At 43.9% G+C, this 25239-nt stretch overlaps 1 protein-coding gene across 2 annotated transcripts in view; it reads right to left on the minus strand.

The window, feature by feature from the left end:
- LOC141117622 (uncharacterized) overlaps positions 1-25239 on the minus strand; it is a 72483-nt gene that overhangs the window by 13125 nt on the left and 34119 nt on the right. For both annotated transcript variants that reach the window (XM_073610570.1, XM_073610562.1), the window contains one exon: positions 4121-4263. In XM_073610570.1, the coding sequence (XP_073466671.1) occupies positions 4121-4263 (143 nt within the window). The remainder of the gene's footprint in view (positions 1-4120; positions 4264-25239) is intronic.

Here is a 25239-nt window from a genome sequence, read left to right on the forward strand (position 1 = left end):
CAGCAAAACTGTAAAACGTTCAGTAATCTATCATTTTCTGATCTAGTGGCAATGGTCACAAGGTACATTTTTCCAGGGCTGTCTTTATTATTATTTGGACCCTGGGCAAACATTGTCTTGCCCCTCCCCATGCAATTTCGCTCTCCACCCCAACATCCCAAAAAACAAAGCTGGCTAAGCATTGGGGCCCGGTAACTGTTGGTTCACTTTAAAGCAATCAATAAGATGTGCAGGGAGTATTAGAGCTAAAGGGAAGCTGGTAGGTGTTAACAAGTAGCAGCCACAAAGCTCTCTCGTCCAGACCCAGCAATGCAGCAGTGAACCATCCGATCAGGTGTCCGCTCACTCTGGGTTGCACATGGTGTCTATGGTAGGCAGGACACCAGGTCCTTATCCTGGCAGCAACTTTGTCCCTCTGCACTCAGATCATGCTCTGCGGTCTCTGGTCGTGCCACGCATGGCAGTGATCTTTCGCTGCCACAAGCTCTCTCTCAGATGGCATCCCTAGCATGGTCCTCTCACACACTCTGCCTGGGTAGTCAACGTGTGGAGCAAATTTTGCCCGGGAAAATCTGTTTCCCTTACTGTTGCAAAGCTTGGTGGGGGCTGTAATTCATCCTCCATTATTTTCAATGGGCATCCTTTTCTTGCCCACTGGTCACACAGCATCCTCTCCTCCTGCTTAGTATCATGTGCCCCAGTCAATCTCAATGCTCCAAGTTACTCATTGTACTCACATACTCCTAGTTACTCCAAATTACTCAGAGTACCCCTAGTTAATTCAGATTACTCACAAAGAGCCCAAGTTATTTGCAATATTCCAAGATACTTCAAAAATACTCACAATTCTCCAAGTTACTCCAAATTGCTTGCAGAACTCCAGGTCACTCCAGACGACTCACAGTGCTCTAGTTACGCACAATGCTCCAAGTTACTCACAATACTCCAAAAACACTTACAGTACTCCCAAGTTACTCCAAAATCATTCACATTACTCCATGTTACTCACAATGCCCCAAGTTACTCCCTATTCTCACAAAACTCCAAGTTATCCACAGCTATTCTAGATTACTCACAGTACTCCAAGTTACTCACAATACTCCAAGTTACTCCCAGTACTGAAAATTACTACTAGTACTCCAAGTTGCTCCAAATTGCTATTAGTACTCCAAATTACTCCAAGTCACTCCCAGTACTCCAAGTTACTCTCAATACTCCATATTACTCCCAGTACTCCAAATTACTTCCAGTACTCCAATTTACTCATAGTGCTCCAATAATACTCACTATACTCCCCGCTAATTACAGTGCCTCAGTTTCACCCCTGATTCAGTACTCACAGAGCCCTCACAGTACCCCAGCTCCCCTGTGGTCAGTCCTATCAATGTGTCCAGCTCCCTCACTTTCAGCATGCCTGCAGCTCCTCCTGCCAGTGTGTCCCACAGATCCTCCTGACAGTATATCCGACTCCCACACCCTCTCTCACAGTTTCCAGGCCTCTCCACCGGCCAGTGTACCTGCAGCTACTCCTCTCCTTGTGTCCCCACTCCTGCACCCTCAGGCATAGCTTTTGCAGGAAATACGGCCTCAAGTAGCAGCTTCTTTAGGCCCCACAACAATGACTGGGCCTGGGGCAGCTGACTCACATTAAAGACAGATCTGCAACACAATGAATAAGTGTTTTTAAGTGGCAAGTAGTTGAGAAGCTGCCCTGACAATTGGGCTCTCTCAAGGTCCTTTGGTAAATCTGTCCTCCATTTACCACATACCAGCTCTAGTCATTATTTTCTGACACCCTATAAGCTGGAGCTGACCTGACCTCCTTTTTCAAGAATCTGCATGTTCGAAGAGATGTTTGAAAAAGGAGGCCATGCCCCTGAAATGCACTGCATCCACGTCAATCCACACAGCTTCTCCAGGTGCACACCACTCCATTGAGTGACTGCCGGTCTCCCTCCCAACCTCGGCGCCTGTAAGTTTTATGACTTTAGTGAGGCCAGCACCCCGCTCTCCCTCCTCTCTGTATACACAGTGGCACAGGGAGAGGACACAAAAAGCCAAGTGAACAGCATTAAGTGGTGTCTTTACAGGGGTTTAATGGAGGTGGATTCCTACATCCAAGGGCTCAAGATTGAGTTTGATGTTCACGATGACACCTTTGGAGCATGTGAGTGCATAAGTATATCATTTTAACTCAATCAATAAAGAGGTTTATTGCGCTAGGGTATGCGCTTCCCTTTGCTTGCATTTCTTGCAAAGCCATGTGGCCATGGCATGTGTACAGCCCTGAACAGCTCCATGTCCTAGTCTAGGTGGGTGGCCAGCGTTGCAGTGAAACCGCACCTTAACAGCCTGCTTTTACCGCCCCTGGCTGCCCAAATCAAAAATTGAATATATTGCAAATTAACATTCCTTAGATGTGGTAGCTGCTATAGCTTTCTTTTTTTCAGGCTATTTTCCCTTTAGTTTCTAAAAATAACACACATCCTGTCCCTAGGTGGCTACACTCAATCTGAAAAAACCATGGCTCTATGATTAAATCTTTTTTCCTGCAATGAATTTGTATCTGGATGATTGACTTCTGGTGTGGAACTCAAGTCACAGACTTCAAACATGTCTTCCTTTGTTCGTCTCCATCACATGGGGGATATGGTGATTGTTAGTTTACAGAAAAAATATGATTTTTTTTCTTTTAAGTTTTGTCTGAGGACAAAGAGAAGGCATATTTATTAAATACCTTCTTCAGCTCTGTGTATACAAAGGAGCATGGGGAGCTCATGTCCATAATGGGGATGGTATTGACACAGCCCCAAATGAACCACAATGGCTCCAAATTGATATGGTCCAGAAATATTTAGACAGAATAAAGGTGAATAAAGCACCTGGACCAGATGGCATACACTCATGGATCCTAAAAGAATTGAGCTCTGTCATTTCAAAGCCATTGTTTCTAATATTTAGGGATTCATTTCAAAGCCATGGTTGCTAATTTTTAGGAAGAGTATTGGTTAATGATTCTTACTCTGAATGGTCATCAAAAAGGTTATCAGTGGTGTACCCCAGGGTTCAGTGTTGGGACCCTTACCTTTTAATATATTTACAAATGATATAGGGTCTGGGATTAAAAGTACCATTTCAGTGTTTTCAGATGACACCAAGCTATGCAGTGGAATAACGTCCCTACAGGATGTCTCCAACTTACAAGCCGACCTCTGTGCACTGTTTAATTGGGCAACTGTGTGGCAAATGAGGTTTAATTTTGATTAATGTAAAGTTATGCACTTGGGGGCTAGAAACATGCGTGCATCATACATACTAGGAGAAGAACAGCTGGGGGAGTCAATGGTGGAGAAGGATCTGGGTGTTCTGGTAGATCATAATAAGCAATGCCAAGCTGCAGTTTTCAAAGCGAGCAAAATATTTTCTTGTGTTAAGAGAGGCATAGACTAGAGAGAGAGAGAGAGAGAGAGAGAGAGAGAGAGAGAGAGAGAGAGAGAGAGAGAGATCATTTTGCCCCTGTACAAATCATTAGTAAGACCCCATGTGGAATATGCAGTTCAGTTTTGGGCACCAGTTCATAAAAAAGGATATCAGGGAACTGGAGAAAGTGCAGAGAAGGGCAACCAAACTGATAAGAGGCATAGAGGAGCTCAGCTATGACTCTATGAGGATAGATTGAAGGAACTGAATGTATTCTCTCTTAACAAAGAGGAGATTAAGGAGGTTATATGTATAATATTGTTTTTTCTTCTATTGGTTGAACTGGATGGACTTGTATTTTTTTCAGCCAGACTATGTAACTATGTAAGTTAGTTTACAGGAAGTGATTAGAACACTTAATTTTTGGCAAGGTCAATAGGTATTTTCTGTACTTGCCAAAAATGTTCTTAGCCTGAAAAAATAAAAATGAATGCAGGCATTTTAACTAAGTTGCGATATATTATGTTTTTTGTTCTTTCAGCTTGTAACATGTAAGCAATGTCCTTTGCATTGTTGGAATTTGCTTTAATGCAGTTTACAACAATTCATCCAATAAATAATTTTCTGGAAAAGTGGACGGTGAAAGTAACAAATGTAGTTTTCACTGGGCTGGGTGGTTTCTATTAACATATCACCATACCTGCAATAGTTTTTCCATTGGGATCCCACTACTGAAAATGCTTTTCTTCCAGTTCTTGGTGGCCTCTTTTCCTCCATATTTTTCAAACTTGGTCACAGTAAACCTTCGGCCATCGCATTCAATGCACATGTCATTCCTAGGATCTACATAATGGAAACAAAAAGACACACAGATAAGAAGGATGCTCTTCCCCCTGCTCTTCTCCTTCTCATTTCTGCAGGGCCTCCGAGATGGATCAGATCAACTTTGATTGGGCAATGCCAGCACAAAGAATCACTCTGTTACCGCTGCTTAAGAGTGAATTCCTTTTAGAGGGTGGTTACGCTTGTTCCCCATAGTCCCACTGTATGTAGGAACACAGCCACCATCTCTTGCTCACTCCTGAAAAGAACTATAAACTGTAGGATGTGTAGTTTGCATAGAGCAGTACACATGACCGCAACTAACGTGCACTGCTTGTTCCTAACAAACAGAAGTGATGGCGAAAATAGATTAGAAAGCTGCTAAGTGTTAGATGTATATGGATTATTTTTTGGAGAATAAGAATATTGTTTTCAATCAACTAATTTTTATTGTTTTTTTTTCACATTTTACAAAGATAGACACTTATGACATTACCATCACATTGCCCCACCCAACATCTGTGCAAAAAAATAAATAACAAAAAAAATTCCCCTCTCTATCTGCGTTCATCAAACCCTATTTCAATTCTTTCCTTCGCATTATTCCAAGACGGTAAGATGGTACCTATTTTATATATATTATATATTATATATATATATATATATATATATATATATATATATATATATATATATATATATATATATATATATATATATATATATATACATATACACACACACACACACACACTTTTTTCTTAATTCACTCCAGTATGGTACTTCTCACCTAATATCCCATATCATTAATGTACTCATCTGATTGCTCAACCAGATTAGACTAACCACCAATGCCAGATCTTTTCAAATTTCTTAGGATATCTCCTATGTTTATAGGTCAGTTCCTCTCGTCTTAAATTAAGATTAACTGCTTTAATCCATTGATCTGTCATTAGTGAAGAGTTTTATATCCATTTTTGCAAAATAAGTTAATGTGCCATGTACATAGTTCTCAGCCACATCACTTGCATTTCAACTGGCAGAGTCTTTTCCAGCATAACCCCTAACAATGCTATTTTTGGGTCAGGCTGTACTTCTGTGGAGCACAAGGAGTTCAAAGTATCAAATATGGACTCCCAGTAGCGGTGCGATTTGAGGCATCGCCACAACATATGTATAAGTGTACCTGTACCATTTATGCATCTTGGGCAGTTAGATGTAATTGCTTTACCCCAGGAATACAGTTTTAAAGGAGTATAGTGAGCTCTATGGATAATAAATAGTTGGGTCAAACACTGTGTGATGGATAAAGATACTTTAACCGGTTCCGGACCAGCTGCCGCAGTTAAACTGCGGCAGGTTGGCTCCCCTGGGCGCGGCGTCATAGCTGTACGTCGGGCGCGTGGCCGCCTAGGGGGTGCGCGTGCTCCCCACGCATTTGCTTCAGAACCGATCAGTCTCCAGGCCCAGACAATGATTTGTGGCCTGGACCTAGTGATCGGTTCTTGCGAATGGGAGACTGTCCCCTGCCTGTAAGTGTAAACACAGGCAGGGGAAGTGATGTCATCTCCCTCTCTGGAATTCTTTTCCGTTCCAGAGAGAGGACATCTAAACGTGAGTTGCACCAACACTACACTGACACAGTACACGTAGGCACAATTTTCACCCCCCGACCCCCCCCCCCAGTTAACCCCTTGACTCCCTGTCACAGTGTCACAAAGTGCAGTTTTCACATTTTTCTTTGATCACTGTACTGGTGTCATTTGTGACACTATTCAGCGTTAGGGTACTTAGTAGTAAGCCCAGATGGGGGGGTCCCTAGACCTAATAAAGGTTCAACCCCTTGATCACCCCCGTCAGTGTGTAGTTAGCCAGTTAGCTAGTCACTGTCAGCGTCAGGTTTTTATAGCGTCAGGGTACCCGCCATATATTGCTGAATAAAGGTTTAACCCCTTGATCGACTGGCGGGTGACATCAGTTAGGGTCTGCGCCGCCCCAGGCAGCATCAGATTAGTGCCAGTAGCGCCCACACACGCACCATACCTCTCCCTTAGTAGTATAGTGTCTGAATGAATTGATATCTTTGATCTGATCAGAACTATATTAGCGTCCCCAGCAGTTTAGGGTTCCCAAAAATGCAGCGTTAGCGGGATTAGCCCAGAAATCTGCTAGCACCTGCGTTTAGCTCCTCCGCCCAGCCCACCCAAGAGCAGTATCAATCGATCACTGTCACTTACAAAACACAACACACATAACTGCAGCTTTCGCAGAGTCAGGCCTGATCCATGTGAACGCTAACAGTTTTTTTGGTAGCGCTTGAAGCAGTCGCTGACAATCAGGTACTCTTTTTTTCTGTGAGTTTCACTAGTTGTACCAGTAAATTTAGAGGCCACAATGTCCAATCGAAGGTACACTAGTGAAGAGGCCTACACGTTTCTGAACATGACAGATGAGAGTGAAGAGGAAGTCACCCATCTGTCAGCTTCAGGCTCAGAATACGAACCGGTAAACAGCAGTGGCACCCTGACAGATAGCTCTGACAATGGAGTAGTGGTCCCTGCCAAGGTCAGGCGTACCCGAACCCGTTCTTCTGCTGTTGTTGAGATGCAAGAACTGCAGGGCTCTCGTATGGAGCAGAGAGCCAGTACTAGTGCCGCTCATCCTTCTGGTTAACTGGCAAGCACCAGTGGCCTAGTACATCCTGGTCATACATCCAGCACTGCAGTAACACTTGGTGACGTGGCGAGTCCCATAAGTGCAGTTCAAGCTGGTGAGGTGGCTAGCACAAGTAGTGTCCCACAGCCACCAAGACGACAAAGACAGGCCCTTCAAGCCCATAGTGCCCTTCCTGCTGCATTTGCCAATCCGAATTGGGAGCCCACCACTTCTGCAGTGCCCGTACTTCCCCCATTCACCGGCCAACCCGGAATTCAGATGGAAACAGTTGATTTTACGTCACTTGATTTTTATTCGCTGTTCTATAGATCGCTGATCTATAGATCTCTATAGATCTATTGTGGACCAAAGCAATTTGTATGCTGGTCAATTCATCGCCACTAATCCCCAATTGGCCCTTGCCAGAGATTGGAAACCTATTACCAGGGCTTTTTTTCAGGGGGAACTTGGTGGAACTCAGTTCCACCACCTCTGGCTCAGACCCTTTGGTGCCTGCTCACCACAATCACTTGTAAAACACAGAAGTCTGGTTTCTGTGTTTACAAGTGACAGCACTGCACTCTGTATGTAATGCAATCCTGGTATTTAATGCCCCTTTAAGACCCTCCTACTATTTTCGATAATTTGACTGAACACACCCACTATTTGATGTGATCTGGAGGGTGTGTGTAGGGGGAGGGGTTTTGTGGGGCCGTGGTTAAGTTCCAGCACCTATTGTTTGAGAAAAAAAGCCCTGCCTATTACTGTCTCCGAATTTAAGACCTTTCTAGGCCTATCCCTCCTCATGGGCATAACTAAAAAAAGTGAGTTGCGGTCATATTGGTCCACTGACCCAATTCATCATATGCCCGTGTTCTCTGCTTGCATGACCAGGACACGATATGAGCAGATCTTACGGTTCATGCATTTTAATGACAATGAACTCTGTCGTCCTCGGGGTGACCCTGGATTTGATCTGCTCTACAAAATTCGGCCCCTCCTAAACCACTTCAACCAATAGTTTGCAGCCTTGTTTACTCCCGATCAAGTTGTCTGCATTGAGGAGTCCCTGATTAAATTTTCTGGCCACTTGTCTATCAAACAGTATCTTCCCAGCAAGCGTGCCAGATATGGGGTCAAGTTGTATAAGCTCTGCGACAGGGCAACAGGCTATACATACAGTTTTATGGTTTACGAGGGTAGATAGTCACGTGGAGCCAGGGAACTGCCCAGACTACATAGGGAGCGCTGGTAAGATTGTGTGGGACATGGTGTCACCCTTATGCGGAAAGGGGTACCACTTGTACATGGACAATTATTACCGTGCAACGTTTTAGTCACCTTTTTGATTGTAGAATTGGCGCATATGGCACCATGCGATCTAATCACCGGGGCTTCCCCCAACGGCTTGTACAGTCCTGACTTATACGGGGGGGGGGGGGGGAGCCTGCTTGAGAAGTAATAATTTGCTTGCAGTATAGTGAAGGGATTCACTGAATGTTTTCGTTCTGTCTTCCCTTCACGCAGATACGGCAGTCCAAATTCCAATGGCGACTGGTGTTGTAGAGAAACCCCTCTGTGTCCACGAATACAACCTTAACATGGGAGGGGCGGACCTCAACGACCAGATGTTGGCGCTGTACTTAACTACCCGTAAGGCCAGATGCTGGTATAAAAAAGTGTCTGTATATTTATTCCAATTGGCTCTGCTCAATGCTTATGTGCTACACAAAGCTTCAGGATGAACTGGATCCTTCCTAAAATTCCAGGAAGAGATCATCACAGCCCTTCTGTTTCCAGATGGTGCTGTGGCCCAACTTCCCAATGCAAATGCAGTGACCCGGCTGCATGAGAGGCATTTTCTGTATGTCCTCCCTGATACCCCTGCCCAAAGAACACCCCAAAGAAGATGTCGTGTCTGCAGAAAACATGGATTTAGGCGTGACACCCGCTTTTATTGTCCTTCCTGTCCTGACCAACCTGGTCTCTGCATCGGTGACTGTTTCAGACGCTACCACATACTAGTGGAGTATTAGCGTAGGGTACAGCACTACACAGTCCTAGGGCACACTTACAAAAGGTCTTGAAAGATGAGATGGCCATCACATTTTGAGAGACTCTAATTATTATTATTATTATTATACAAGATTTATATAGCGCCAACAGTTTGCGCAGCACTTTACAACATGAGGGCAGACAGTACACTTACAATACAAATCAATACAGGAGGGTTCAGAGAGCCCCTGCTCATTAGAGCTTACAATCTAGAAGGGAGGGTCAAGTGGAAACAAAAGGTAATAACTGTGGGGGATGAGCTGATGGAAAAAATGAAAATACAGTTGTTAGGTGTGGGTAGGGTAGGCTTCTGTGAAGAGAAGGGTTTTCAGGGATCGTCTAGCAGCTAATAAAGTAGGAGATAAGCGGACAGATTGGGGTAGGGCATTCCATAGGATTGGAGAGGCTTTGGAAAAGTCCTGGAGGCGAGCATGGGAGGAGGTGACAAGGGAGCTAGAGAGCAGGGGGTCTTGAGAGGAACGAAGAGAACGAGTAGGTTGGTATTTAGAGACTAAGCTAGTGATGTAGCTGGGGGCAAAACTGTGGATGGCTTTGTACGTAGTTGTTAGTATTTTGAATTTAATTCTTTGGCCGAGCGGAAGCCAGTGGAGGGATTGACAGAGAGGGGTAGCAGAGACAAAGCGATTGGTAAGGTGGATGAGTCTGGCAGCAGCATTCATGATGGATTGAAGAGGTGATAGACTATGCAGAGGTAAGCCAATGAGAAGGGAGTTGCAGTAGTCAAGGAGAGAGATGACCAGCGAGTGAATTAAGAGCTTTGTTGTGTCATTGGTTAGAAAGGGGCGTATTTTGGAGACGTTGCGGAGGTTGAGGCGGCAGGATTTGGACAGTGATTGGATGTGTTGCTTGAAGGAGAGTTCAGAGTCCAGGACTACACCTAGAACCTTGGCATGTAGGGATGGGCTTATAGTTGTGCCATCGATTTTGACATAGAGATCAGGGGAAGGGGCATATGGGGGAGGAAAAATTATAAGTTCGGTTTTGGATAGATTGAGTTTGAGGAAGTGGTGTGACATCCAGACTGATATAGGAGTACAGAATAGTGTCAATTGGTTTTGGCCGTTAGTAGATCATTTGTTAGTTTTAGGAGAGCAGTTTCTGTGGAGTGTTGAGGACGAAATCCAGATTGAAGGGGATCAAGAAGGCTATTATCAGTGAGGTAGACGCTCAGTCGGTTGTAGACCAGACGTTTCAGGAGTTTGGATAAGAAGGGGAGCAAGGAGATGGGGCGTAGGTTGTTAAGATTGGATGGGTCCAGTGAGGGCTTTTTAAGTATGGGTCTGACAGGTGCATGTTTTAGAGAGTTGGGGAAGATGCCAGAAGAGAGGGAGAGATTGAAAATGTGGGTTAGAGAGTGTAGCATAGAGCCAAAGGGTGAATGTAGCATTTGTGAGGGAACAGGATCCAGAGGGCAGGTGGTAAGATGGACATTAGCAAGTAGTTTAGCAACTTTGTCTGTAGTGGTGGGGTTGAAAGAGGGAAGTAATGATTGTGCCTGTGGGCATGAAGTGTAGTGGGAGTGTCATGGTCTGGGGCTGCATGAGTGCTGCCGACACTGGGAAGCTCTAGTTCATTGCGGGAACCATGAATGCCAACATGTACTGTGACATACTGAAGCAGAGCATGATCCCCTCCCTTCGGAAACTGGGCCGCAGGGCAGTATTCCAACATGATAACGACCCCAAACACACCTCCAAGACGACCACTGCCTTGCTAAAGAAGCTGAGGGTAAAGGTGATGGACTGGCCAATCATGTCTCCAGACATAAACCCTAAGTGGGAATCTGTGGGGCATCCTCAAACGGAAGGTGGAGGAGCGCAAGGTCTCTAACTTCCACCAGCTCCATGATGTCAACATGGAGGAAGGGACGAGGACTCCAGTGGCAACCTGTGAAGCTCTGGTGAACTTCATGCCCAAGAGGGTAAGGAAGCGCTGGAAAATAATAGTGGCCACACAAAATATTGACATTTTGGGCCCACTTTGGACATTTTCACTTAGGGGTGTGCTCACTTTTGTTGCGTGCGGTTTAGACATTAATGGCTGTGTGTTGAGTTATTTTTAGGGGACAGCAAATTCACACTGTTATAGAAGCTGTACACTCACTGCTTTACAATGTAGCAAAGTGTCATTTCTTCAGTGTTGTTACATGAAAAGGATATAATAAAATATTTACAAAAATGTGAGGGGTGTACTCACTTCTGTGAGGTACTGTATATGCCAAAGCATGAGGGCATGGGTGTAGGGGCGATTTGCTCCTAACATTAGGGGCGGATTGCCCCCATGCTTTGGCATATATTTTTTAAGCACAGATTGCGATAAAAAAAATACGTTGTTTTATTGAGTTAATGTTTTATTGTTACCATTCTTTGCTTTTCAGTTACGCCATTCAGCTGCAGCACTGATTTATTTATCTTGACAGCAACTGCATTTGCTCTCATGAAACGTAAATCAGCGACTCCAGCGCTGTAGGAGGTGATTTCACCACCACAGTTAAAAAAAAAGGTGCATGTATGCCCATCATTAGAAGTGGGTGGATGAAGGGCGGTATTCTATACCCATCAATCAAACTCTTTTTTTCGTTCAGCCCACAGGCTGCATTAAAAAAAGAACATTACAATATATGCCCAACAAGGACCAGCAACGTACTGGTATGTTGCTGGAGTTTGAGTGGTTATACCAGGTATCATCTTGGTATCATTCTTTTCAGCCAGCGGTCGGCTTTCATGTAAAAGCAATCCTAGCAGCTAATTAGCCTCTAGACTGCTTTTACAAGCAGTGGGAGGGAACGTCCCCCCCTCCTGCTGTCTTTCATGGTTTTCTCAGGCTCTCCTGTCCCACCAGGGAACCCGAGAATGCAACCGGTGGTTCCGCCAGCTGACAATAGAGCAGATCGGAGACCAGAATGGCTCCAATCATTTCTATGGCCTAAGAAACCGGAAGCTATGAGCATTTTATGACTTAGGTTTCGCTGGATATAAAACAGTGTCGAAAGCATTTTATCACACTGATCTTGGTGTTGTCAGGTGCTTTGAGGGCAGAGAGATCTAGGGTCTAATAGACCTCATTTTTTTTCAAAAAAGAGTAACTGTCACTACCTATTGCTATCATAGGGGATATTTACATTCCTTGAGAAAACATTAAAAAAAATTAAAGGAACAGTTTAAAAATAAAATAAAAAAGCAAAATAAATAATAAAATAAATAAATAAATAAGCACCCCTGTCCCCCTGTGCTCATGCAAAAAGGCGAATGCAAGCGTCGGTCTTGTGTTGTATGTAAACAGCAATTGCACCATGCATGTGAGGTATCACCATGAACGTCAGATCGAGGGCAGTCATTTGAGCAATAGACCTCCTCTGTAAATCTAAAGTGGTAACCTGTAAAGGCTTTTAAAAATGTATGTAGTTTGTCGCCACTGCACATTGGTGCACAATTTTAAAGCATGTCGTGTTTGGTATCCATGTACTCGGCCTAAGATCATCTTTTTTATTTCATCAAACATTTGGGCAATATAGTGTGTTTTAGTGCATTAACATTAAAAAAAGTTTCTTTTTTTCAAAAAAATTGCGTTTGAAAAATTGCTGTGCAAATACTGTGTGAAAAAAAATTGCAACACCCACCATTTTAATCTGTAGGGCCTTTGCTTTAAAAAAAATATATAATGTTTAAGGGTTCAAAGTAATTTTCTAGCAAAAAAAAAAAATTTTCATGTAAACAAAAAGAGCCAGAAAGGGCTTTGTCTTCATGTGGTTGGAAGAGTGGGTGATGTGTGACATAAGCTTCTAATGTTGTGCATAAATGCCAGGACAGTTCAAACACCCCCCCCCCCCCCCCAAATTACCCCTTTTGGAAAGTAGACACCCCAAGCTATTTGCTGAGAGGCATGCTGAGTACATGGAATATTTAAATTTTGCCACAAGTTTTGGGACAACTTGACAAACTTTTTTTTTTTTTTGCACAAAGTTGTCACAAAATGATATATTGCTCAAACGTGCCATGGGCATATGTGTAATTACACCCCAAAATACATTACGCTGCTTCTCCTGAGTACAGGGATACCACGTGTGAGATTTTTGGGAGTGTACAGGACCCCGAAAACCAATCACCACCTTCAGGCTTTCTAAGGGCGCAAAATGGTGATTTCACTTCCTCACTACCTATCACAGTTTTAGAGGCCATGAAATGTCAAGAAAATGAAGAAAGAAAGGGAAAATTTTTTTTTTTGTTCTTTTTTCAATTTTTAAAACTTTGTGACAAAAAGTGAGATCTGTAAAATACTCCACATGCCTCTCAGCACATAGCTTGGGGTGTCTATTAAAAATAAAGTAGTGGCGCGCTAATATGTAAAGATTTTGATAGAAAAGACAACCTAAAATTGATTAAAGTTGCTGCAGCCGTCACTAATGTGCGCCCACAGATAACAGTATAAAAAATTAAAAAGTGTGATAGCGCTGCAATAATACAATCTATATACAATATATCAACAATTCAACTAACAGCGCAATATATGAACTAATAAAAAATGGAAAAAAGTGTGACAAAGTCCAATAAACAATGAATGATATTTTCTTCAGTGATATAGAAAAAAACAAATGTGATGCTTCTTCTAAAGAACTCCTTATCCAGAGTGCTCCCACCATTTCATGCAATGGCCGCTCACCTCCTTAATACGACCCCAAGGGGTCAAACACGCTTTGCACTTAGTGCCAATAATCTCTCCAAAGAATCCTCTCTGATCTTTACTTTGCTCAAGGTATAGACAAACGGTCTATGGCCAGCATAGGTTCCATCCACTGTGCTGCTTTAAACCTCAATTCGTATTAGAGAGTAGATGCAGAAATACACAAAAAAAGACAAGAAAAAGTGCCTCATATAGTATCCGAGGGATTAGGAAATGAAACCGCTCCACCCCAGCTACAATAAACTCACATTTATGAAAACGATTAAAAGCATAGATACAAATCTGAACAATCTCACTCAGTAACGATCAGTCCTCTACTCCACCTCTACTAGTTTTGCCATCTCCCACGTGGCTTCATCTGGAGGAGTGCCATGTGGGAGGTGGCGAAGCTATTGTTTGTGATTGTTCAGATTTGTATCTATTCTTTTAATCGCCCTTAGAAAGCCTCAAGGTGGTGATTGGTTTTCAAAAAGTCCCACATATGTGGTATCCCCGTACTCAGGAGAAGCAGCATAATGTATTTTGGGGTGTCCAAGGAAGTCCGGGGCAAACAGCTCATAAGGTGAATGACATCATGGTGCACCAGACAAAGTCATTTTATGACGAAACACACGTCAGGTGGACAGGATGTGCTGACGTCATTGCGTTTGATCCTCTGAGCGAACGGGCGTTCGCAAGCCGGCAGGCTATCCATGCTGTTTTTAACTTCATTTTTTGTAAGTGTGTTTTTATTTCCTGTATTAAACGTTCATGCCAGTATTACACTATGGAAGCTCCCTCTCTTTCATTTCTGGGTAATATCTGATGTCCATTTGCGAGCCCCCTTTGAAACTCATCACCAGTTTAGTGGCTGCAGTTTGCCTCTGTGTCTGACACCTTATGAGCTGTTTGCCCTGGACTTCCTTGGACAGAGGCCCTGGCTGGGTGTACAGCCGCAAGCTCTTGTTACTTGCCTTTCGGGAAGCGCGCAATTTATATGGTGTTTGGCACTTATTGGTGGTGTAAGATTGCACTAATCTATCAACTCATCTAAGTTGTTTGTTCAACCATCAAGTTTATTATGGACATTTTTGACAAACATATATTTTTTACTGTTGGGACTCTATTATTTATGTTTTGTGACTTTCACTAATTCTTTTGTTATTCAGTATATATATATTTTTTGTCACATTTGTGTTCACATATTAATTGCAATTTAACACTGGTTCATCACTGGTTTTCTCAGTGTCAGCGCAGCTATTTTTTTCCTTTCTTTTTGTTATTTGTGTGTATCTCACAATTTTAGTTGCTGTTTTATTCTTTGTTTGCTTGTTTATTCCCTTGTTCCATTATTTTGGGGTGTAATTCCACATATGACCATGCCATGTTTTGAACAATATATCATTTAGCGACAACTTTTGTAAAAAATAAATAAATAAAATGTAATTTTCCTGAAACTTGTGGCAAAATATAAAACATTCCATGGACTCAACATGCCTCTCAGCAAATAGCTTGAAGTGTCTTCTTTCCAAATGGGGTCATTTGGGGGGGGTTGTGCTATCTTGACATTTCAGGGCCTCCAAAACTAATAGGTAGTGAGGAAGTGAAATCAGCATTTTACTCCCTTAAAAAGCCTGAAGGCAGTGCTTGGTTTTCGGGGCCCCGTACGCAGCTAGGCTCCCAAAAAGTCTCACACATGTGGTATCCCCGTACTCAGGAGAAGTAGTAGGATGTATTTTGGGGTGCAATTCCACATATAACCATGGCATGTGTGAGCAATGTATCATTTAGTGACAACTTTTTGTAAAAAAATTTTTTTTTTTGTCATTATTTAATCACTCGGGACAAAAAAATTAAATATTCAATGGGCTCAACATGCCTCTCAGCAATTTCCTTGGGGTGTCTACTTTCCAAAATGGGGTGATTTGGGGAGGGGGGGGGGGGGTTGTACTGCAAAATACTCACCATACCACTCAGCAAATAGCTTGGGGTGTCTACTTTCCAAAATGGGGTCATTTGGGGGGGGGGGGGGGGTTGTGCCATCTGGGCATTCCATGGGCTCCGAAACTGTGATAGGCAGTGAGGAGTGAAATAAAAAATTTACACCCTTAGAAAGCCTGAAGACGGTGCTTGGTTTTCGGGGTCCCGTACGCGGCTAGGCTCCCAAAAAGTCTCACACATGTGGTATCCCCGTACTCAGGAGAAGCAACAGAATGTATTTTGGGGGTGTAATTCCACATATGCCCATGGCATGTTTGAGCAATATATCATTTAGTGACAACTTTGTGCAAAAAAAAAAAAAAAATTGTCTTTTTCCCACAACTTTTCCCACTCAAATATAAAAATATTCCATGGACTCGACATGCCTCTCAGTAAATAGCTTGGGGTGTCTACTTTTCAAAATGGGGTCATTTGGGGGGGGGGGGGGGGGGGGGGTTGAACTGTCCTGGCATTTTATGCACAACATTTAGAAGCTTATGTCACACATCACCCACTCTTCTAACCATTTGAAGACAAAGCCCTTTCTGACACTTTTTGTATACATGAAAAAATTATTTTTTTTTGCAAGAAAATGACTCCCAAACATATATTTTTTTTTAAAGCAAAGGCCCTACAGATTAAAATGGTGGGTGTTTCATTTTTTTTTTCCACACAGTATTTGCGCAGCGATTTTTCAAACACATTTTTTTGGGAAAAGACACACTTTTTTTTAATTTTAATGCACTAAACACACTATATTGCACAAATGTTTGATGGAATAAAAAAAGATATCTTATGCCAAGTACATGGAAAACAAACACGACATGCTTTAAAATTGCACACAAACGTGCAGTGGCGACAAACTACATACATTTTTAAAAGCCTTTACAGGTTACCACTTTAGATTTACAGAGGAAGTCTACTGCAAAAATTACTGCTCTCGATCTGACCTTCGCAGTGATACCTCACATGCATGGTGGAATTGCTGTTTACATTTGATGCCAGACCGACGCTTGCGTTCGCCTTTGCTCGAGAGCAGGGGGGACAGGGGTGCTTTTTTTTAATTTTTTTTTTTTTTTTTGTTTTTTTATCTTATTTTTAATCTGTTCCTTTCATTTTTTTTTAATCATTTTTATTGTTATCACAGGGAATGTAAATATCCCCTATGATAGCAATAGGTAGTGACAGGTACTCTTTTTTGAAAAAATTGGGGTCTATTAGACCCTAAATCTCTCCTCTGCCCTCAAAGCATCTGATCACACCAAGATCGGTGTGATAAAATGCTTTCCCAATTTCCCAATGGCGCTGTTTACATCCGGCGAAATCCAAGTCATGAAATGCTCATAGCTTCCGGTTTCTTAGGCCATAGAGATGATTGGAGCCATTCTGATCTCTGATCAGCCTCTATTGTCAGCTGGCGGAACCACCGGCTGGATTCTCAGGTTCCCTGTTGGGACAGGAGAGCCAGAGAAAACCATGGAAGGTGGTGGTGGTGGGGGGGGGGGGACCATCCCTCCCACTGCTTGTAAAAGTAGTCTAGAGGCTAATTAGCCACTAGGATTGCTTTTACATGAAAGCCAACCGCTGGCTGAAAAGAATGATACCAAGATGATACCTAAACCCGCAGGCATCATTCTGGTATAACCACTCAAAGTAGAGCAACATGCCAGTACGTTGCTGGTCCTTGTTGGGCATATATTGTTTTGTTTTTTTTCCATGCAGCCTGTGGGCTGAACAAAAAAAAAAAAAAAGAGATTGATCGGTGGGTATGCCCACCATTAGAATACCTTCCTTCATCCACCCACTTCCAATGATGGCATACATGCACCATTTTGTTTTTAACTGTGGTGGTGAAATCACCTCCGACAGCGGTGGAGTCAGGGCTTTATGTATTGTGGGAGCAAACGCTGTTGCTGTCAAGATAAATAAATCCGCACTGCAACTGAATGGCGTACCTGTTAAGCAAATGATGGTTAACAATAAAACAAAGTAACATTACAGTATAACAGTAAGACATACCATACCTGCAAAGCAAATACAAAAAAATAGTATTTTTAATGCAATCTGTGCCTAAAATATATATATATGCCGAAGCATGGGGGCATCCGCCCGCAAAAGTTAGGAGCAAATCGCTCCTCCGCCCCTGCTGCCCCCATGCTTCGGCATATATGCTCTTTTTTTCAACTGTGGTGGTGAAATCATCTCCGACAGCGCTGGAGTCACGACTTTATATATCGTGGGAGCAAACGCTGTTGCTGTCAAGATAAATAAATCCGTGCTGCAGCTGAATGGCGTACCTGAAAACAAAAAAATGGTCAACAATAAAACACAGTAAATAGTAAAGTATAAAAAAATTACATACCTGAAAAGAAAACACGATAAAACACAATAATAATAAAACATTGCAGAATAGAATACAGTTAAAAAGAGCAGAACAATAGAGAGAGAGAACAATAAAATGAAAACTATTTTTTTTATAAATTTTTTTGTTTTGTTTTTTTTTTACAATTTTTTTTTGTAACTGTAACGGTTGTAACTGTAACGGTTCCAGGTTCGGGTCTCTCAAAATGCAATGGCATCTTGAGAGACCCTGTGAAAGTGTGTCCTAGTCTGTGCAGTGCTGTACCCTACGATAATACTCAACTAGTGTATGGTAGCGTTCAAACATTCACCAATGCAAAGACCAGGATTGTCAGGATAGGTGTCATGCCTATATCCACGCTTGCTGCAGACACGACATCTTCTTTGGGGGGCTTGTGGGTAGGGGTACTCGGGAGGACATAAGGAAAATGTCTCTCATGCAGCTGGCTTACTGCATTTGGATTGGGAAGGTGAGGTGGAGCACCGTCTGGAAACAGAAGGGCTCGGACGATCTCTTCCTGGAATTTAAGGAAGGATCCAGTCCGTCCTGAAGCTCTGTATAGCACATGAGCTTTCAGCAAAGCCAACTGAAATAAGTATACAGACACTTTTTTATACCAGCGTCTGGTCTTACGGGCAACTAGGTCCGGCGCCAACAACTGGTCGTTAAGGTCCACCCCTCCCATATTTTGGTTATATTCGTGGACACAGAGGGGTTTCTCTACAACACCAGTCGCAGTAGAAATTTGGACCGTCGTGTCTGCATGAAGGGAGGAAAGAACAAAAACATTTTTATTATCCCTCCACTTCACAATGAGCAAGTTATTACACTTCAAGCAGGCTCTCTCCCCCAGCCTAAGACGGGAATCTACAAGCCTCTGGGGTAAGCCCCGGCGATTAGATCGCACGGTGCCACATGAGCCAATCTGAAGATCAAACAAGTGACTAAAAAGTGGCACGCTCGTGTAATAATTGTCCCCATACAAATGGTACCCCTTTCCAAATAAGGGTGACACCAAGTCCCACCCAATCTTGCCAGTGCGCCCTATGTAATCTGGGCAGTTCGGCGGCTCTACGTGACTATCTCTTCCCTCGTAAACCATAAAACTACATGTATAGCCTATGTAGCTTATACATCTTGACTCCATATCTGGCACGCTTGCTGAGAAGATACTGTTTGAATGACAAGCGGCCAGAAAAATTAATCAGGGACTCATCAACGCAGACAACTCGATGGGGAGTAAACAAGTCTGCAAAATGTTGGATGAAGTGGTTTACGAGGGGCCAATTTTGTAGAGCCGATCGTATCCAGGGTCTCCACGAGGACGACAGAGTTAATTGTTGTTGAAATGCATGAACCGTAAGATCTGCTTATATCGTGCCCTGGCCATGGAGGCAGAGAACACGGGCATATGGTAAATTGGGTCAGTGGACCAATATGACCGCAACGTACTCATTTTAACTATGCCCATGTCAAGGGATAGGCCCAGAAAGATATTAAATTCGGAAATTGTAATTGGTTTCCAATCTCTGGCAAGGGAGGACTGGGGATTAGCGGCGATGTATTGACCATGTATTGACCAGCATACAAATTGCTTTGGTCCACAATAGATCTATAGAAATCTTCCGTGAAAATTAGCAAATAAAAATCAAGTGAGGTAAAATCAACTGTTTCCACCTGAATTCCGGGTTGGCCAGTAAATGGGGGAAGTACGGGTGCTGCAGAAGTGGTGGGTTCCCAATTAAGATTGGCGAATGCAGCAGGAAGGGCACTATGGGCTTGACGGGCCTGTCTTTGTCTTCTTGGTGGCAGCGGGACACTACTTGTGCTTGCCACCTCACCAGCTTGAACTGCACTTATGGGACTCGCCACGTCACCAAGTGTTACTGCAGTGCTGGATGTACGACCAGGGTGTACTAGGCCGCTGGTGCTTACCAGTTCACCAGAAGGATGAGCGGCACTAGTACTTCTCTGCTCCATACGAGAGCCCTGCGGTTCTTGCACCTCAACAGTAGAGGATCGGGGTCTGGTAAGCCTGACCTTGGCAGGGACCACAACTCTGTTGTCAGAGCTATCTGTCATGGAGCCGCTGTCGTCTACAGGATCTTATTCTGAGCCTGAATCTGACAGATGAGTGACTTTCTCTTCACTATCTGTCATGCTCAGAAACGTGTAGGCCTCTTCACTACTGTACCTTCGATTTGCCATTTTGGGCTCTAAATTTACTGGTACAGTAGTGAGATTCACAGGTAAAAAAGCTCCTAGGCTGTCAGCAACTGTAACAAACGCTACCAAAAAAACTGTTTCCAGGGATCAGGCCTGACTCTGCGAACGCTGCAGTTATGTGTGTTTAGTGTTTTGTAAGTGACAGTGATCAATCGATACTGCACTTGGGTGGGCTGGGCTGGACTGGGCGGAGGGGCAAAACGCAGGTGCTAGCAGGTATCTTGGCTGATCCTGCTAAGACTGCGTTTTTGGGAACCCTAGACTGCTGGGGACGCCAGTATAGATCTAATCAGATCAGATATCGATCCGTTAAGATACTATACCACTAAGGGAGGTGTATGCTGCGTGCAAGGTTGTTAGCGGTACTGGCATTAACCTGACGCTGCCTGGGGCGACGTAGACTCTAAAACCTGATATCACCCGCCGCGCGATCAGGGGGTTAAACCTTTTTTTTTTGTAACAAACAGCGGGTATAAAAAACAAGCTAACTAAACAGCGTCACCCGTAACACTTATACGGTGATCACTGGTGAAAGTGTTAACTAGGGGGCAATCAGGGGGTTAAAACCTTTATTAGGTAGTATATGGGGGTACCTGACGCTATAAAAAGCTGACGGTGAACCTAAATACTTATCTGGCTACCGAATCCACCAGTTCCGGTAAGAGTGTTTTATCTCTCTCCACTTCAAGAGTTCCATGTTAATGAATCACATACTAGAAGATTTCCCCACATACACTGGATTTTATTATTTATTATATTGTTGGACTTTATCATTGACTTTATTCACACCCACATTATGGTGGGCGGTCACTCATAAGTTATTGAATCACACTCATCCCAATATATGTTTCTGGCCCTACATGTTCACACCATCCTATTTTTTAATATTTGTCATATTTTTGTGTAGCAGCTTTATTTTCTTTCACTGGGTTAGCGCAGTTATATTTTTGTTTAATACCACAAAAAGTCCCACTCTATGCCATCAAAAGCTTTAGCCGCATCAAGCGACAATATAGCTCTATTACCCAAGTTTTCAGATAGAACCTGTAAATTAATAAATAAAAGCCTTATATTCACTGTCGTGGATCTATTTGGAATAAAGCCTGATTGATCCTTATGCACCATCTTGGAAATTACTTTAGTCAATCTGGTGGCTAACACTTTTGCCAATAGCTTCACGTCTGAGGTGAGTAATGAAATCTGTTGGTTTTGTGTTCATATCTGCTGTGTTTCTTGAGTAGGGTTTGCTATATATTGAAGTTCAGCCTTTAAGACATCTTCAGTCACTGAATATTCCCAGGCCCTAGATCTTTTTTTTATTCTTGAAATTTGAGAAATAAACAGACCTCTCATATAAGCCTTAAATGAATCCAAATAGATCTGTGAAGATACAGTAGACTTATTAATAGTTCCATAAGTCGGGGGGGCGTGGCCTGACACACCATAAAGTAGGACACATTTACACGGAGCTCCATCTATTGATCCTGAAACCCAGCTAACCCTGCGACTCATTGGCATCCTTTTAAACCCTGATTTATCTGGAGAAGCACCGTAGACTCCTAACATCGTGTCCCTGTCAAAGGCTCAAAAAGCCGCCGCAGCAAAACTCAAGCAATACCTCCGGCAAGACAGAGACAAATCAAAGGAAGATGGTGGCGCTGTGAAAGCCGGGGAGGAACAGGCGGGAGGAGACACTGACAGACTGTTGGAAGCGATCACGTTCTGCCGGTCCTCGCTAACCGCACAAATTGAGGAGCTCAAGGTGGACATTTCACTAACTAAGCAGGATTTCCAGAAACGCTGTGACCTGGTCAAGACCTCGGAGACCCGGCTGGGCTCCGTGGAGGACGCCATCCTACCACTACAGGCAGGGTCTAACCGCATGCAACAGTAGATCAACCAGCTCCTGACCAAGCAGGACGATATGGAGAACAGGCTCAGGGGGTGCAATCTACGCTTTATCGGGCTACCCGAGGGAGCAGAAGGTAAAGACCCGACCATGTTCCTGGAACAGCTACTTGTCGCATCCTATGGCAGAGAAGCCTTCTCCCCCATGCTGGGAGTTGAGAGGGCACACCGCATGCCGGCCAGACCTCCCCCTCATACATTCATAGCTAAATTCCTTAACTATAAGGATCATGATGCAGCCCTGAGACTTGCCAGAGAAAAGAGCAATATTCCCTTTGAGAATGTCAAAGTGGCCATCTTCCCTGATTTTTCAGCGGAGGTCCAGCGTCGCTGCCAGAGCTTCATGGAAGCTAAACGCAGACTGAGAAACCACCACCTTAAGTACTCCATGCTGTTCCCTGCACGGCTCAGGGATTAGGGTGATGGCCGTGTACCTGGGAGAGCTGAATAACTGAGTTCCAAGTCATGCTTGATCTGCTGCCTACTCACGTCCACACTTATCTTATTGCAGTACCTCCCTTGGTTGTTACACAGTCATACTGGATTTTGGCGCCACATTTTATGTTCTCTCGGCTCCCGCTGGCTATCATTCATTGCGGAGCAAACTGTGACCTACATCCTGGCTAAATACATCTCCGCAATCCTTGCTGAATACATGAGCAAGAGACAACCAGGAGTCCAGTTATCTTCTCTATATCACCCCCCCCCCCCGGGGTTCTTTATGTTTTCTTATAATATGCTGGACACAGTGGCTCTGAGGACATAGCAGTCCTACAAGACGCATGTAAAGTGCAGCGTAACTTTGCCCCACTTACCACTAGGAAACACAGTTATGTTGGTTGGGAAAGTTGCTGGGACTCGTTTGCTCTCTTAAGTATACTCAACATGGGTCACATAACTCTACTCACTGATGTCTTTTTACTATGGATGATGACCCAGTATCCCTCCATGTTTCAGTTGCTTCACCTATTCTTATTTTTCACTTATCGGGTGATCTATTTTTTCTTGGTTAACATTCACACTCTGTTATGGGATCATGCCCACACCAGTTGGGAAGGGTGTAGGGCGGGATGGGGGGGAAGGGTGTAGGGGGGGAAGGGTGTAGGGGGGGAAGGGTGTAGGGCGGGATGGGGGGGGAAGGGTGTAGGGGGGGAAGGGTGTAGGGCGGGATGGGGGGGAAGGGTGTAGGGCGGGATGGGGGGGAAGGGTGTAGGGCGGGATGGGGGGGAAGGGTGTAGGGCGGGATGGGGGGGGAAGGGTGTAGGGCGGGATGGGGGGGGAAGGGTGTAGGGCGGGATGGGGGGGGAGGGTGTAGGGTGGGGTGGGGGGGAGGGAATTGTTTTTCTTTTACTGCGTAACAATATGTCTAACATGCTCCAGATACAGGTAAATCTGCAATGTTTATTCCTTATTTGTTCTTTTTGTGCTCTTTCAAGCTTACTACTCTTATTACAATGTCCAGGTTATAAAGATCCCACTGGCCTGTTTGTAGGAAAACGACTGTTAAGTATAGCTGTACTACTTTATTATGCAAAATCTATCTCATGGCATCTATAAAATTTCTTACTTGGAATGTGAGAGGCCTGTGTGACAAGATTAAACACTTGGCAGCCCTCGTATTCCTTAAGAAGCAGCGCGGATGTGTTGGTGCTGGCTGAGACACATGTAAAGGGAAGGCTGCAGCTGGCTCTCTGACACCGATGGGTTGGTTGGGCCTTTCATTCTACCCACACATCCCATGCTCGATGAGTTTCAGTCCTTGTTGCCAAGTCAGTGCATTTCGAACTGTGCGAAGTATCCACTGACCCTAAACTATATGCCCGCACATCCCTAATCTCTCACATTAATAGACTGAAGGCTGATTCTGCTAGTGCCTATGATAAGGCGGTGGCGGAATTGTCCTCTACGGAACAGGAATATGCATCTAATCCATCCCCTGCCAAGGCAGATCTACTCAAACTACAAACTAGAGTGGTAAACCAGCTAAAGTTTGAGAGAGCCAGACAAAAATGAATTTTCTCTAGACAAAAGTTGTTCAAACATGGGGAAAGGGCTGGCAAACTGATGGCATACTTAATGCATAATGAGGATAGACCCCCGGTTGTTATTTCCCTACATGGCCCTGGGGGTCGACTGATCATGGACCCACACAGTGTAACCTCTATGTTCAGAGATTTTTTTGCAGGTCCGTACACATCGACCAGCTTCTACAGATGTAGAACCAATGAACCTTTTCCTTGAGAGTATCACTTTTCCACAATTGACAGATGACCAAGTGGACCTCCTAGAGTCACCTCTCACCACTGATGAAATAGTGACGGCAATAGCTAGTTTTGTCAGGTCCAAATCTCCGTGCTCAGATGGACTACCCATTGAATTCTATTCACAATAAAGTGAGATACTTGCCCCTAAATTGCCAACCTTATATAATCACCTTTTTGAGACCTTTACACTACCTACTTCCATGAGAGAGGCAACAATAGTCCTTATACCTAAGCCAGGAAAAGACTTAGGCTACCCCGAATCCTATCGCCCTATCTCCCTATTACAAGTGGACATTAAAATATTTGCCAAGCTTCTGTCCATTCGTCTTAATCACGTCATACTGACCTTTATACATGCGGATCAAGCAGGTTTTATGCCCGGCCGCAACACCTCATTCAACCTGAGGAAACTATACATTAATTTACAGGCTACACACGCTGACGTCTGCTCACGGGTTGTGGTGACTTTAGATACGGCAAAAGCATTTGACCCAGTGGAATGGAAGTATCTCTGGAGATGCTTGGAGGGATATGGCTTTGGGCCCAAGTTTTTCAAATGGATCCAGCTATTGTACCAGACTCCAACAGCTAAAGTGTTGGCTAATGGCTGGCCATCTCCAGTGTTTGACCTCACTAGGGGCATGAGACAGGGCTGCACGCTATCCCCACTATTATATGCCCTTGCGGCAGAACCCCTGGCCATGTCTATCTGAGCAAATCAAGAGATCCGAGGGCTGTGTTTGGGTTCCCTGACAGAAAAAATTTGTATGTATGCTGACGATACATTGTTGTACTTGACCGACTCGGGTCCCTCTCTTCACACCGTACTCCAGATGATAGAACAGTTTGGGTCATTCTCTAGGACTC

This window comes from Aquarana catesbeiana, linkage group LG01 (assembly GCF_042186555.1).
Source record: "Aquarana catesbeiana isolate 2022-GZ linkage group LG01, ASM4218655v1, whole genome shotgun sequence".
Classification (NCBI taxonomy): Eukaryota; Metazoa; Chordata; class Amphibia; order Anura; family Ranidae; genus Aquarana; species Aquarana catesbeiana.